At 40.7% G+C, this 17,250-nt stretch overlaps 1 protein-coding gene and 1 pseudogene across 1 annotated transcript; both read left to right on the top strand.

Moving 5' to 3' along the window:
- Nucleotides 1-500: 500 nt before the first annotated feature.
- Nucleotides 501-9,869, top strand: LOC120548307 (annotated as a pseudogene).
- A 5,849-nt stretch (nt 9,870-15,718) lies between these two features.
- On the top strand, nt 15,719-16,963 carry LOC120548434 (mas-related G-protein coupled receptor member A4-like). Its single transcript, XM_039784694.1, is given in 4 exon segments — nt 15,719-15,727; nt 16,261-16,346; nt 16,442-16,655; nt 16,658-16,963. Coding segments are annotated over 4 exon segments (615 nt in total).
- The last annotated feature ends 287 nt before the right edge of the window (nt 16,964-17,250 follow it).

Here is a 17,250-nt window from a genome sequence, read left to right as displayed (position 1 = left end):
CTTATTGCTTTATGTTTGCTTTTTTGATATAATTGTAATAGTCATACACGTACTACTGTCTGTTTCCAGCAGCTGCAGCCTTTGCAGTCAAACACTGGATAATTAAAGCAAAACTGCAACATTGAAATGCTGTTGAAATAATGTGAAATATACATAGATTTAATTTAGTTTTATTGTAATGGACCAAAACACTTATCTTAAATGTAACTGTGCATTAACTTCTACAATTATACAGTTTATTACAGAAAACCTATGTCAATTCAGCTGTTTTAAAACCCCAATAACAAAGTTCATCTTGCACACCACTGTTTCCCAAAAACAGACAAATCAGTTATTCAAAGATAACTCAGATCTTACATGTCTTGTGTAATGTTAACACTCATAAGAGTGACGCTGTGTATTTGCTGGAAACAGGAAGGAAACATCTGCACCTGTTGCCAAACATTTTTGCGTAGATTATGATGTAACTTTACCATATTTATTGTAGACTGTTTGGATGCAGAGGACAACACATCAGACATTGGTGTAGGGAACTCATTCGGTGTCTTGCAGCTGTCAAAGGTACATTTTGTCACATTTTATTATACAGATTGCTTAAAAAGGTAAATACACTGTAAATAGTCATGAAAATGATTATGCAACCTTTAACAAGCAGACGACTGGGGACTGTACTGTGTTTAAACCAACTATATTTCATTTGGGTTTTTCTCTGTCTTACCTTAAGTTGTAAGCCTTATGGATATGTTATTATGTAAAAAGACAGAAAATGTAGTTTAAGAAACTATCTAAAAAAGATATAAGGATGCAAAATCAAGTACATGCACAATTAATGGGAAATTAAACAACAAAAAGTAGAAATACTGTGTAGATATTTCAGGAATGTAGTCAACAAAGGCTATTTCTTACAAATGTATGTATATGTATGTATGTGTGTGTGTGTGTGTGTGTGTGTGTGTGTGTGTGTGTGTGTGTGTGTGTGTGTGTGTGTGTGTGTGTATGTATGTGTGTGTGTGTGTGTGTGTGTATGTATGTATTGTCAAGTAAGTTGAGATCCCTGACGTTGGCCAACAAGTGGGAAACAAGAGACTTTCTATCATTAGTCTCTACCTAGGAAGATTGGGGACTTTCCACCTGAGTAGGTGATGAAGGCACAATGGATAATAGCTAAAAGTTAAAAGGTGATTTTAACGCTACAAGCAAAACATGTATGGTAATTCGAAAAAGATTATATGAAGAATGTAACCATTTGAGGCATGATTATTGGTTGATTATTAAGTGTATGACATTCGGTCGGGTGTCGGGCTAGTGTAAGCATGGTAGATGTACAGATGAAGGCAGTTAGAAGCTAGGCATGTCTCCTCGCCACCAGCTTAAATTGTCCCTCTAATCTAGCAGGACTTCTCCGTGAACCATCACCTTATCGTGGTGGAGAGGTTTGTGTGTCTCTGTGAACCTGAGGGCTGTGTTGTCTGGAGCTTTGTGCTCCTGGTAGGGTCTCCCAAGGCAAAGTGGTCTCAGGTGAGGGGCCAGACAAAGAATGGTTCAAAAACCCCAATGGAAAAACAAGGTAGAAATGGAGTGACCCTGCCCGGAGGAAGCCCGGGGCCCCCGTCTGGAGCCAGGCCCAGACGGCGGGCTCGTCGGCGAGCGCCTGGTGGCCGGGTTTGCCACGGAGCCCGGCCGGGCACAGCCCAAACAAGCTACGTGGCTCCCATCTCTCCAGCCCATGGGCCCACCACCTGTGGGAGGAACCGCTGAGGTCGGGTGCGCTGCCACATGGGTGGCAGTGAAGGTCAGGGGCCTCGACGGACCAGACCCGGGCAGCAGACGCTGGCTCTGGGGACGTGGAACGTCACCTCTCTGTGGGGAAGGAGCCGGAACTGGTGCGCGGGAGGTGGAGCGCTAACGGTTGAGATCTGGTGGGGCTTACCTCACACGCACAGTCTCGGTTCTGGAACTGTACTCCTGGATAGGGGTTGGACTCTTTTCTTCTCGAGTTGCTCAGGGTGTGCGGTGCCGGGCGGGTGTGGGGATACTAACAAGCCCCCGGCTGAGCGCCGCTACGTTGGAGTTTACCCCGGTGGACGAGAGGGTCGCCTCCCTACGCCTGCGGGTTGTGGGGGGGAAAACTCTGACTGTTGTTTGTGCATATGCACCAAACAGGAGTTCGGAGTATTCGGCCTTCTTGGAGACCTTGAGTGGAATCCTGCATGGGGCGCTAGTGGGGGACTCCATTGTTCTGCTGGGGGACTTCAACGCAACGTGGGCAATGATGGAGACACCTGGAGAGGCGTGATTGGGAGGAACGGCCTCCCTGATCTAAACCAGAGTGGTTGTTTGTTGTTGGACTTCTGTGCTAGTCATGGATTGTCTATAACGAACACCATGTTCGTATAGGGATGCTCATAAGTGTACCTGGTACCAGAGCACCCTAGGCCCGAAGGTCAATGATCGATTTTATAATCGCGTTTCATCTGATCTGAGGCCGTATGTTTTGGACACTCGGGTGAAGAGAGGGGCAGAGCTGTCAACCAATCACCATCTGGTGGTGAGTTGGGTCAGGGGTGGGGAAGACTCTGGACAGACCTGGTAAGCCCAAACGTGTAGTGCGGGTAAATTGGGAACGTGGGGCGGCCTGTACAGCCAACGGACTTTCATCTCGCACCTCCCGGGGACTTTCGTGCATCCCTGTGGAGGCTGGGGGCATTGAACCAGAGTGGACAATGTTCAAAGTTTCCATTGCTGAAGCTGCGCGAGGAGCTGTGGTCTTAGGGTCTTAGGTGCCTCAAGGGGCGGTAACCCACGAACACCGTGGTGGACACCGGTGGTCAGGGAAGCCGTCCGACTGAAGAAGGAGTCTTTCCGGGATATGTTATCCCAGAGGACTTCGGAGGCAGTTGCAGGGTACGGAGGGCCCGAAGGGCTGCAGCCTCTGCCGTGAAAGAGGCAAAGCAGCGGGTGTGGGAGAAGTTTGGAGAAGACATGGAGAAGGACTTTCGGTCGGCACCAAAGTGCTTCTGGAAAACTGTTCGCCACCTCAGGAGGAGCGAGGGAACCATCCAAGCTGTGTACAGTAAGGATGGGACACTGTTGACCTCAACTGAGGAGGTAATAGGGCGTGGAAGGAGCATTTTGAGGAACTCCTGAATCCGACTAATACGCCCTCTATGTTAGAGGCAGAGCTGGAGGATGACGGGGAATGACGTCGATTTCCGGGCCGGAAGTCACTGATGTAGTCAAACAACTCCACAGTGGCAAAGCCCCGGGGGATTGATGAGATCCGTCCAGAAATGCTCAAGGCTCTGGGTGTGGAGGGACTGTCCTGGTTGACACGTCTCTTCAACATTGCGTGGAAGTCTGGAACAGTGCCAAAGGAGTGGCAGACTGGGGTGGTGGTTCCCCTTTTAAAAGGGGGACCAGAGGGTGTGTGCCAATTACAGGGGTATCACACTTCTCAGCCTCCCTGGTAAAGTCTACTCCAAAGGGCTGGAAAGGAGGGTTCGGCCGATAGTCGAACGTCAGGTTGAGGAGGAACAATGCGGATTCCGTCCTGGTCGGTGGAACAACGGACCAGTTCTTCACTCTGCAAGGATCCTGGAGGGAGCCTGGGAGTATGCCCAACCGGTCTACATGTGTTTTGTGGATTTGGAGAAGGCGTATGACCGGGTCCCCCGGGAGATACTGTGGGAGGTGCTGGCGGGAGTATGGGGTGAGGGGTCTCTACTCAGGGCCATCCCAATCTGTACGACCAAAGTGAGAGCTGTGTCCGGGTTCCGGCAGTAAGTCGGACTCGTTCAGGTGAGGGTTGGCTTCCGCCAGGGCGCGCTTTGTCACCAATCCTGTTTGTAATATTTATGGACAGGATATCGAGGCGTAGTCGGGGTGGGGAGGGGTTGCAGTTCGGTGGGCTGGGGATCTCATCGCTGCTTTTTGCAGATGATGTGGTCCTGATGGCATCATCGGCCTGCGACCTTCAGCACTCACTGGATCGGTTCGCAGCCGAGTGTGAAGCGGTTGGGATGAGGATCAGCACCTCTAAATCGGAGGCCATGGTTCTCAGCAGGAAACCGATGGAATGCCTTCTCCAGGTAGGGAATGAGTCCTTACCCCAAGTGAAGGAGTTCAAGTACCTTGGGGTTTTGTTCGCGAGTGAGGGGACAATGGAGCGGGAGATTGGTTGGAGAATCGGCGCAGCGGGTGCGGTATTACATTCCATCTATCGCACCGTTGTGACGAAAAGAGAGCTGAGCCAGAAGGCAAATGTGCGGTATTACATTCCATCTATCGCACCGTTGTGACGAAAAGAGAGCTGAGCCAGAAGGCAAATGTATGTGTGTATGTACAGTCATGTGTGTATGTACAGTCATGTGAAAAAATTAAAAAGATTTTTATTTTTAAAGGCCAGTTATTTTCCTTTGGAATTAAAATACCCCCACCCCCCCCGCCCCCCCCACATCATCACATACACACACATAAGGTAAATTTTGTCACATTTTATTATATTCATTTACCTTTTCTATTCTTGTTTAGATTGTTTAAAAAGGTAAATACACTGTAAATAGTCATGAAAATTATTATGCAACCTTTAACAAGCAGACAGCTGGGGACTGTACTGTGTTTAAACCAACTATATTTCATTTGGGTTTTTCACTGTCTTACCTTAAATTGTAAGCCTTATGGATATGTTATTGTGTAAAAAGACAGAAAATGTAGTTTAAGAAACCTGCTAAAAAACATAGAAGAAATGCAAAATCAAGTACATTAGCTGAAGGAAAAATTAGAAAAGAAATATGGGATAGAGCATTCACAATTAATGGGAAATTAAACAACAAGAAGTAGAACAACTAGATATTTCAGAAATGTAGTCCATACATCGAAAACGTGCTTACAAATAGATTGCGGATCGGGCCGCATTTTTCTGTCCGAGCCTGGCCCGAGCCCGACAGGCATTAAGATATTTATGTCTGAGCCTGACCCGAGCCCGACACAGTTCAAATCTAATTTTTTTCTCATACTAATGATGTACATTTGTTTGTGTGGAAAGCTTTTATTAAAGGGGTGATAGAATGATTATATAGGGTATTTCACACTGTTCCTTATGGTCTCCTAATGGGGTATGTAACATTGGTTGGGCTGAAAATGGCCTGGTTGATATTTTACTGGCCCTTATGCATCCCTGTGTTTTGGCCCTATTTGTAACAAGAGCTTTTCTTCCAAATATGGTATGGTCATGAATATTTAGATGAGCTGCGCGGTGATTGGTTGAGCCAATCCCCAATACACATACATTAGAGAAGCGACAGAATCTCATATTCCAGACACTGCAATGTTTCATTACCAAATTCACTTCTGAGACTTTTTTAAGCGAGAAATCAACTATATAAAGCTCAAATATGGGCCGTTTTACAAAAATTGATGGCTAATTGCAAATTTGGTAAAACGTGTCGGACTTTAGGAGCTCCACACAGTCTGACGAGAAAGCGACAGCCTGCTGGGCTCCATACCCAGGGCAAAGTCACCCTTTGTGGATACTGCATACGGGGCTCTGCGGCCAGCTACCGGCATAACTATATCTATAAATAAAACATTTACGGTTTGAATGTCCCAATGTCTTATAAAGCTAACCGTTGTGTCCGATTTGATTTTAAGGCATTTTTATGAACGCGAGGCGTCTTTGTAGGACAAGCAGCTGCTTGCTATATGTCCCATTCATTACAATGGGGAAATACCGCAGCTAGCTAGCTACACTTTCGCCATAACTAAATTATATTTACTGTTTGAATTTCGTCACGCCACTTATACAACACATTCCCCAATGTCTTATAAAGCTAACCGTTGTGTCCGATTTGATTTTAAGGCATTTTTATGAACGCGAGGCGTCTTTGTAGGACGAGCAGCTGCTTTCTATATGTCCCATTCATTACAATGGGGAAATATCGCAGCTTGCTCACTTTCGCATAACTAAAGTATATTTACAGTTTGAATTTCATCACGGCATGAATATTACAGGTTCCTCAAGGTCTTACAAAGCTTAGCTAACACTTGTCCGATTTCGTATTTCAATTGAATGTATTTTTGTGAATGTCAGAGTTAGGAGGAGGCTAGCTAGCTCTCATTGATGGACTCCATATCACCGCGGCTCTATCAATGAGACTCGCGGACAAGAGGCGTTTATTTCCCCGATTGTTTGTTTAAATAACTCAACACACATACCCATTATAAGATTAACTGGAACCTGCGGGCTGCGGTAAAAGATTGCGGGCGTAACAAGCTCGCTGACACTGCGGTCAGGGCGGCGATGTAGCAACCCAGGCAGCACCAACACCAGCACCAAACTCCGACACACAGTCGGAGAAAATTTGCAATTAGCCATCCATTTTCGCAATAGCGCGCCGCATTTTGAGCTTTATATGGTTGATTTCTCGCATAAAAAGTTTCAGAAGTGAATTTTGTAATGGAATAGCAGAGATCGCGTGACCTAGCTAGATTCAGAAGACTACCTGATCTCAGGTCAGTTGTGTAGCCTATGTAAATGTTGGGGCGTGACTGTTCTCTTAAGGTTCCGGATTTTGAGACGCTTGCGTAAGCAACTCAGCTTTGTTGGGATTCGCCCGTTTTCAGCGGCAGTTTCAAAATATGAGATTTTCATAGTAAAGGGGTGTCAGTGGGACTTTGAGCTTCTATGTATGTCCTATTTACCCACCAAACTGTCATTATTCAACTATGACAGGGTAAAATCGGTTTTGCATTCTATCACCCCTTTAAGCAACTGTAGGAAGGCATTCGGAAATGTCAACAGATGAGCGCATCAGCGCAGACGGGACAACAAGCGCACGTTAACACAGATGCGCACCTACATAATAAGCTTTTTTAAATTTAAAATGTTCAATGCCTTATCGCGCTGATGTGACCGAGCCCGACCCAAACCCGGACATCATTTCTAAATATATGTCCGAACGGGTCGGGTATCCATCCTCTACTTACAAAGGCTTTTTCTTACAAGTGTTGTATGTATGTATGTACTGTATGCAGTGTTGCCACGGTTACTTTGAAAAAGTAAGTTAGTTACTTTACAGATTACTTGATTTTAAAAGTAACGAAGTTAGATTACAAGTTACTTTATTAGGTACGTTCAGCAACTGACGACAACCCCCCCACAGCCTCAACATAAACATGACAACCGGTTTACTGTGAGGCAGCTAGTAGTAGGATCTGGTTTATTATGGCACGAAAGAGAGCCAGTCAGCCGTGTTTAAGGGCAGCATTTCCTCTCCAACATACTGCCAGACCGACTTCTTCAACTCTCCCCCACTTACTGGTTTTGCACCGAAGTCCAGCTTTTGTTGTTTGGGTGGTGGGGGGCCTCCTGCTCTCTGCTTCGCACCACCTGCTGGGACTTGCTCTGTAAGTTTGACTGCAGTTCTGCGACTCCAAATGTTTCTTCAAATTTGACGTAGTGTTTTTGTAGCTAGATAGCACTTTGTCTCCACCAGCACAGAGTGTACAACCAACCTTAATATTGCCGTCTTTAGCTGACACAAACTCTAAATAGTGACTGGATTTCCATCTCTCTCCTCCCTCCATTGTTTTTTACGTTTGTGTCGCTGCGTGGTACACGTGAACTGTCCTCATGCTGAAAACGTGACTTGTTGCATAGGTGACTTCACTCCCCGAGACGCAAGAAGAAAGCAAAATTATATATTTTTACTAAGGAAAATGACAAAAATAGTAACGCACAGGATAAGTAACTTTAATCTGATTACTGGTTTGTAAATAGTGACGCGTTAGATTACTCGTTACTGAAAAAAGTAAAACTGTATGTATGTATGTATGTTTGAATCTAATGTATTGTATGCTTGTATTTTTACATGTCTACTGGATTTACAGATGAGCAAGAACTTTTAAAGCTCACAAATAAAACAATTTCTGTATTACTTTATGTATGTTCTGAAACATAATTAATTCACGGAAAGATATTTGGGTGTTAATGATTAATAATAATAATAATAATAATAATAATAATAATAATAATAATAATAATAATAATAATAATAATAAAAATAAGGTTAGATATGCAAAATAGTTTTTTGTCGTGAAAATACGATGACTGAGGTTATGTTATGTAACCCAAGACAGGTTACAGTCATTAACTGATTCAGTTAGAGATATTTAGTGAAATAAGAAAATTTATCTTTACACAAAAGATAATGCAGATGGTTTATCAAGTGGATTAGTCAGTCTCATCCAAAACCAGAGGGCAGAGGGGCATTCAACAAGTAGTGGGGCATTAGCACAGAATGTCCTAAACAAATGTAATTAACATTAATAATTATATTAAATTACTGAAACACGGACGAGGTTCTGCGGCTGCAGTAATGACCTCATATCAGCATGTTAAATATTTCATCACCAGAATGTGCTATCTGAAACTTAGTATTTGATTAAATATTATAAGCAGATAGGGTAACAAATATTAAGGGATTTTAATACTGAAAGCAATACATATTTTGATTTAACTCATTTGATTTGTGAGTATTATATATATGTATACTGCATTTGTGTGAACTGAACAATGTTACATAGATATTAAACAATATTAAACTCTTTTTATAACCTGATCTCTGAAACAGGTTTCACTCTGAACAATGGAAGATGTCCACATTAACAACACTTTACGGGACAGGAACTATGATTACGACAGCACCTTCAACGACTTTGCAAGAATCATATATGTTGCAACATGCATAAGCATCTGTATCGGACTTCCTTTGACCCTGGTGGCCATCTATGCTCTTTATTCTCTGGTACGTACATTATGACTGAGATCTATTTGTGTAAAGTGTCTGTCTGTAAAGGATCTTGATCTGAGTTGGGGGCCACATGTCAGGGGGCTGGGGTGAAGTATTTTAATGACCTATACGTTTACAGGAATAATGAAGTGCATAGTTAAGATGTAAATTAAGCTGATTGGACCCTGCAGACATATTTGAGAGGAGGAGTTCAGAACATGTTTACAACAGCTTTCTTTACTTTAACCAATGTTTTCCTGCAGGTGCGAAATGATCATGTCGCTCCGATCTACGTCATCAACCTTCTCATTTCTGACCTCATTCAGTTCTGCTGCATGATTGTTTATGTGGTACAACCTGAGGACCACATATATCAAATATTCCGTCGTATTTACTACTCTAGTCTGATGGCCAGCGTTTGCTTCATGGTGTGCATCGCCCTGGAAAGGTATCTGTCTATCCAGAATGTGTGTAACTACTTCTGTGTCTGACCTTTGTATTCCTACCTCATTCTGAAGCTGTGTCTTACATCTTGTATTACAGGTATTTGGTCGTCGCCTGCCCACTGTGGTACCGCTTCAGACGAACCATCAAGATCTCTGTGGGGGTCTGCGTCCTGGTCTGGATCCTTTCTCTTGTCTGTTGCTTCTCTTTTTTATTGATGTATATTTCAGAGTTCACAGGCACCATCTTAGCCATCTTTTTCCTCCTTCCCCTCCCACTGCTCATATTCTTCCTGGTTGGGACCCTCACAGCCCTGTCTGCTTCCATCTCAGTTCCCGCTGATGAAAAACGTCGAATTGTGGCAATGTTGGTCATGGTGCTGCTTATTTACACGCTGCTGATCCTGCCCATAGTTATATTGCTTCTGAGTAGGGGAGATGGCATTACAATCAATATCCTGTCTGGTGTGTTTCTTAGGTTGACTCCTCTTGCAGACTTAGTTCTGTATGTTTTCATGAAGAAAGGGGCCATAGACAAGATTTTGGCCTCTGTGTGTTGTTGCAGAATGGACAGCAATGATGACAGCAGTTCAACAGTATGAATGATGACAACATGTCCACAGTCAGCTTCATGTAGAGAGAGAGAGAGAGAGAGAGAGAGAGAGAGAGAGGGGAGAAACAGAAGGAGACATGTAGGCAAATACAAAGGCTAGAAGACAACACAGATTCTGTCTTCTACTGATATGGTTTCCAATAAGACACCTTACTGTTGATACTATAAAATATTGTCTTGACTATACTGTGGGAGTTCTGCTTGCTGGGAATGTTTTGGTAAACTTGTCCAGTTTCACTGTGATGGCTTCAACAAATGTCAATCAAATATGCTTGTATTACTTTGTTAGTCTATGTAATGTCTATCATTATTATACATGGTGACCTTTTGTGACCATGAAACGGCGACCGCTCATACACAAAGGCAATTACATAAAGCCTATAAAGGCATAAATATATGAAACAAATAAAACAGAAAATGGGACAATTTAAAGATAATGAGTTCAAAGATGGGCAGATCAAACACAATCATCACAATGATGACTGTAGCACACACCAAACACACACCTAATGCCAAACGGCACTTCTGATTCATAACTTAGTAACTTTATAATAATAAGTAGTAGAAACATACCGTCTTTTGGAGCTAAAAGCTAACAGTTGCCCCGTTCCTAGCCCTTACAGAAGGTTTTGTATCCAGCCTAGAAGTCCAGAGATTTTCGGGGTCTTTGTGCAATTAATCCATACTGTTACATCCAAGATTGATACACTGTATGTAAGAAATGTAACTAGTTTGTCCTTTATATAGGAGTTATAATGTTCAATATGTTTATTTTTGCACTGGATGTCTCCAAATATATAGGAGAACTGATTTTAGACAACACAAATGCTTGTGTAGCATTGCTGTGTGTGTGATATCAATAAATATGACATTATTATGTTTTGAGTATTGGCATAAGTGAATGTCATGAGGACAAAAGCGTCTGGACTTTTCTTGAAAAAATGTAGATATTTTGTCCACTGTGTATAAGTAACAATGTTTATTTTTTCACTGTTTGACTCCTAATACATATGAGAAGTGTTTTAGGCAGGAGATTGGCTAAGCTTTAATTGCTGTGTGTGTGATATCAATACATATCTGTGAGATTCATGTTCTGTTTTATTTATTTATTTGTCTTTATGGTCCTACAACCTTTTTTTAACATTCAAGTGACCTCACTGCAGCACAAATATTCTAATAGCCCAGTTTTTTTCTGAAAGAAATGATGTTCATAGATTGACTATGGACAACAGGGTTGATGTTTTACAAGCTTTTATAGAAAATAAAACCAGACGGACCAGAGGTTGTCAAAAATCCTTTAAGGCTTAATGTCTTTTATATGTAGGATTAAACATTTGGTGCCCCCCTGTGTTAGTATAAAAAGGCAGTGCCATCTGAATAATTAAAAAGATAAATACATACGGATGAATTGCAAAGAAACCTCTGCACACTGTCTAACTTGCAGAGATACTGTAGCTTTAATAGCTGGCAATGTTTTGGTACTAAACCTTCACCAGGCAAATGGTATTACTTACTGAGCCAAAAGCCATCTTTTGTAGGAGGGGATTGTGGGTTTGCACCAATCACCTTCTCTTTGCAACTTATGACCCACTCGTCCCTCTCTGACGCACCTGTCTCATGATATATATGTGTGATGTATTTTTCTGTTCATATTAACTTAAATTGTAGAGTTTAGCAGAGTAAACCTCAGTAATGAAATTTTGTGAAGAGAAAAACTGACTTGTGTTTGAAGACCAGTTTGTGTTTTTCTGCGTACTTCAACACACTCAGTTTGTGCAACTTCAGGCACCTTGTTTTGGTTTTAACATTCAGCCCAGTTGGTTTGCATTTAGAGTTTATCAGATCCACTTCTCTGTCTTCTAGGTGTGATGTGTTTTTTTTTTGTTTTTTTTTGCCAAACAGCACCTCGTTTAGCAGCTAAAGTCTTAGAGGTCAGTTTTCTTTTAAACACAACTGTGATGACATTATGGCCAATAACAACTATGAACAATCACTGTTTGTGCTGTATGTATATCAAAAATAGTGCATCACTGAACATGATGAAAAATAAAACTCTTTTCCATATCATGTATTTAATCTCAAACTGTTTGACTCCATCTTTGACCTCCTATCAATCAGAGGCCAGGCCTCAAATATTTAAACTTAGCACAAAAAGTAAGGAAATTTGTGTTTGGTAGATTATTTCTCTGTGGTAACAATGCTTTTTGGCAATACATCTTAGGAAAGCCTGTTTAGTTCCCCTTCTATACTATGACTATATTTTTGACTTACTATACTATTACTTTTTTTATGACTTTTTTCAACCTACTATACTATGACTATTTTTTCTGTGATGGCAAATTTAATTTCAACCATTTTGTTTAATTATGTTAACCATTTGTTTAATGATTGTTTTAAACCTCCACAAAATCCTGTTCCTTCCTCTTAGACTCTTAAAGACCAGAGAGGGACAGCTGCAGCCATGAAATCTCAGCCTAGTAATTTTATTTTTAAGAAACTCTAGCTTCTCATTTTGTTTAACTTTTAGCAGATAAAGTTCCTCCTGAGATAAACTGTTGTTTAGGCTATAGGAACAGAGAGCAGAGGGGAAGGTGAGACAGTGGTGTGACTGTTATGATGTCCTCTTTTCAACTATGGCCATGCTAAGAGATAAGTGTAGAGGGGTGGCTTAACAGAGGTTTTCACTATATGATGTGTGGATGTTTAGACTTTAGGTTAGAAGACCCTTTCAGATGTGCCGTGGTACTTGTGAAACTGTTTTCTCTGCATTTGCAAATGTAAATAAATGCTCAAAGACCAGACTTTGGTTTAATTCTCATACAGTCTTTTATTCGTTTTCATTAAGAACATTGATATTTACTAAACTCTGCTGCTTCAAGGAAAACTTCCACCTTTTTTATAACTTTTTGACATACTATACTATGACTATTAATGACTTTTTTCAACATACTATACTATGACTACTTTTTTGACATACTATAATATTACTTTTTTATTACTTTTTAGACATGCTATACTAAGGGCCTTATCTTGCACTCAGCGCAATTGCCTTTGTACACCGACGCATGTATCATTCCTATTTAGCACCCGACGCACAGCGGACTTTTTCCTCCACAGACGCACGTCGGTAAATTAAAGAATGTATTTGCGCTCCCAGGCCCGAGATTCGCCCACAAAGCTACTTGCGTTTCACGTTTGATACTTGCGTTTCAGATTGTTAAAATAGGGCCCTATGTCTTTTTTCGACATACTATACTATGACTATATTTTCGACGTACTATACTATTACTTTTATTGACTTACTATACTGAGTCTAGGTGGCTGTGGCTCATGTAGTAGAGTGGTCGCCCACCTATTGGAAGGTTGGTGGTTCGATCCCTGGCCCTGCAGTCCTATATTGAAGTGTCCTTGGGCAAGACACTGAACCCTGAATTTCTCCCGATGCTGAGCCATCAGAGTGTAAATGAGTGTGAGTGTTTATCTGATGAGTACGGCAGCCTCAGCCTCAGTGTGTGAAAGGTTCCTGTACTATGTAAAAAGCACTTTGAGTAGTCGTTAAGAGTAGGAAAGAGCTATATAAATGCAGCAATGTAGTCATTTATTATATAATGACTTTTTTCAACATACTTTACTATGAATTTTTGTCTTTTTTCGACATATTATACTATGACTTTTTTATGACTTTTTAGACATCCTATAATATGACTTTTTATGACTTTTTCGACATACTATACCATCACTTAGGACTTCACTGTTTTTTCCCATCTGGACCACATTAGACCAGTAATTAACTAAATAGAAAGGTAACTTTTTAAAACAAATAACCAAAAGACAGTTTTCCTGCACGAGTCTCATTTAATTCGTTAAATACACTGACACACGTACACACACTTTGATCACAATCACTTCGGTATAAAAATCAACCGGTGAACATAATTCACACCATAAAATTATCATCTATCATCCACAAACATGTTTTGGTTTAAAAATAAATTCATGCATCTGAGCATCATTTATATATTTCCATGTACATTATGATACAAATCATGGGAAATCAAAACAACCTGACAACCTGTACACAGCAAAACATTTACAAACCCAAACTGATCTCAGTGCAGCATTTTACATCTTCAACAACCTCGACATATATTTCCTTTTTTTTTTTTGAGAACGTTCCTTGGCTTCTCGGTATATTTCTCTTTTAATAAATGAAGTTTGCAGAAACACAGCACACATGCACTCTGCAGAGACACCCTGTACATCAGACTGTCTGCAGCTCACCCACAGCACAGTCTGCATTATTTTACCACTTTCTTTGGCATCATTAAGATGTCAGTTACAAGTATTCTCTTCCTACATGACAGGAACTCAGTGTGTAACACTAATCATAACATATTTTCAAAGTCTTTAGACACATTTCGTGACAGAAAACTATGCTTATTATTAGAGCACAACTGATAAAGGATTTTTAATGCCGATATCGATAGAAATATTTGGTGATTTAAAAATTCGATATTCCGATATATCGGCCGATATATATTAAAAAACAAATCCAGAAACCCGTAACAAAAAATAAACAGATTTCTCTAACATTAGTTATTTGTAGTTATTTATGAGTCCTCACTAAAATAATATGATAATGCCATTTAAAAAATAAACTTGTTTGTTTTATTGTCACAACCGAACATCAAAATATATTAAATTTCTGATGAATATAATGTATAAAAATACAAACTTAAGATATGAAACTTAAAGGGTTAAACACAAGTGTTGCCAACAGAGTGCCCTCTGGTGGACAGGGTATGCAACACCAACACTCAGAACATGGTTGAAGGGTGTTTTGTCTGTTTGTATTTTATTTTTTAAATATTCATTTATCCGCCATTATAAATAGACACCTTACTGTTGATACTATAAAATATTGTCTTGACTATACTGTGGGAGTTCTGCTTGCTGGGAATGTTTAGTAAACTTGTCCTGTTTCACTGTGATGGCTTCAACAAATGTCAATCAAATATGCTTGTATTAGTTTGTTAGTCTATGTAATGTTTATCATTATTATACATGGTGACCTGTCGTGACTGTGAAACGGTGACTGCTCACACAAAGGCAGTTACATAAAGCCTAAAAAGGCATAAATATATGAAACAAATAAAACAGAAAATGGGACAACAGAGTTGAAAGATGGGCAGATCAAACACAATCATCACAGTGATGACTGTAGCACACCCCAAACACACACCTAACGCCAAATGGCACTTCTGATTCATAACTTAGTAACTTTATAATAATAACTAGTAGAAACATACCGTCTTTTGGAGCTGAAAGCTAACAGTCTCCCCGTTCTGCTGATGTCTTTAATTTGGTGTCTTCCTAGCCCTTACAGAAGGTTTTGTATCCAGCCTAGAAGTCCAGAGTTTTTCGGCGTCTTTGTGCAATTAATCCATACTGTTACATCCAAGATTGATACACTGTATGTAAGAAATGTAACTAGTTTGTCCTTTATATAGGAGTTATAATGTTCAATATGTTTATTTTTGCACTGGATGACTCCAAATATATAGGAGAACTGATTTTAGACAACACAAATGCTTGTGTAGCATTGCTGTGTGTGTGATATCAATAAATATGACATTATTATTTTTTGAGTATTGGCATAAGCAAATGTCATGATTTTTCACTGTTTGACTCCTAATAAATATGAGAAGTGTTTTAGACAGGAGATTGGCTAAGCTTTAATTGCTGTGTGTGTGATATCAATAAATATCTGTGAGATTCATATTCTGTTTTATTTAACAAAATGAGAATGAGATCTAACTGGATCAGCCAGACTTTAAAGAAGAAGGCTTTAAATGACCACGGTGGGATTTAACATGTTTCAGGTGATTCACATCTCTATGTCATGGGCTCAAATAATTGTTTAAAAACATTTCGAACATGCAAAATGATGTCCTTCAGGCAGGGCTGTAGTCAAGTCCACCTTTGTCGAGTCCAAGACAAGTCCAATAACTTTGAATGCACCACGAGGCTTATCAGTTTCGAGGGGACGCACCACATCTGTGTTGTTTTTCTTTTGAAACTTTTAATCTGGTCTTTCATTTTTAAGAGCTACATAAAAATGTTTGGTTTGATGTTTTTATTATTGCTTTATGTTTTGATACAATTGTAATAGGCATACACATTCTACTACTGTCAGTTTCCAGCAGGTGCAGTCTTTGTAGTCAAACACTGGATAATTAAAGCAAAACTGCATCATTGAAATGCTGTTGAAATAACGTGAAATATACATAGATTTAATTTAGTTTTATTATAATAGACCAAAACAACTATCTTAAATATAACTGTGCATTAACTTCTACAATTATACAGTTTATCACAGAGAACCTCTGTTAATTCAGCTGTTTTAAAACCCCAGTCTAAGGACCTGGAGACTGTCTATGGTGTTTACTACTCTAGTCTGATGGCCAGTGCTGGCTTCATGGTGTGCATCGCCCTGGAAAGGTATCTGTCTATCCAGAATGTGTGTAGCTACTTCTGTGTCTGACCTTTGTATTCCTACCTCATTCTGAAGCTGTGTCTTACATCTTGTATTACAGGTATTTGGTCGTCGCCTGCCCACTGTGGTACCGCTCCAGACGAACCATCAAGATCTCCGTGGGGGTCTGTGTCCTGGTCTGGATCCTTCCTCCAGTCTGTGTCATCACTATGGTTTTCTGTATTTCTTCAGCTTCTTCAGAGTTCACAGCCATCATCTTAGTCATATTTTTCCTCCTTCCCCTCCCACTGCTCATATTCTTCCTGGTTGGGAACTTGGGACCCTCACAGCCCTGTCTGCTTCCATCTCAGTTCCCGCTGATGAAAAACGTCGAATTGTGGCAATGTTGGTCCTGGTGCTGCTTATTTACACACTGCTGTTCCTGCCCGGACCCATAATGGTTCTGAAAGATGGATTCAGACTTACCTTCCTCAGGGGACTGTTTATTATGTTGCTTAGGTTGAGTCCTCTTGCAGACTTAGTTCTGTGTGTCTTCATGAGGAAAGGGGCCATAGACAAGCTTTTGGCCTCTGTGTGTTGTTGCTGAATGGACAGCAATGATGTCAGCAGTTCAGCATTATGAAAGATGACAACATGTTTCAGCTGCACGGCTTCTGGAAAGTTATCTGAAAGCATGAAATGAAGTCTTTGACACTCAGAATAACCCTGGGGGAGGACACCCAGAGCCCCCACTATGATATGCCCCCACCAAAAAGGTAGATTCTGGCCCATATATATAGGCCAATATATTTATATACAGTACAGTATACCCACTACAATACATTAGACTACACCACTGTATTAATGTTCACAAGGCCAAGAACATTTGTGTTTTATGCTTGTATTGTATACATATGTTTTTGTCTTTTG

The sequence above is a fragment of the Perca fluviatilis genome, chromosome 19 (genome assembly GCF_010015445.1).
Source record: "Perca fluviatilis chromosome 19, GENO_Pfluv_1.0, whole genome shotgun sequence".
Taxonomy (NCBI): Eukaryota; Metazoa; Chordata; class Actinopteri; order Perciformes; family Percidae; genus Perca; species Perca fluviatilis.
This window is presented reverse-complemented; position numbering and strand designations above follow the sequence as displayed.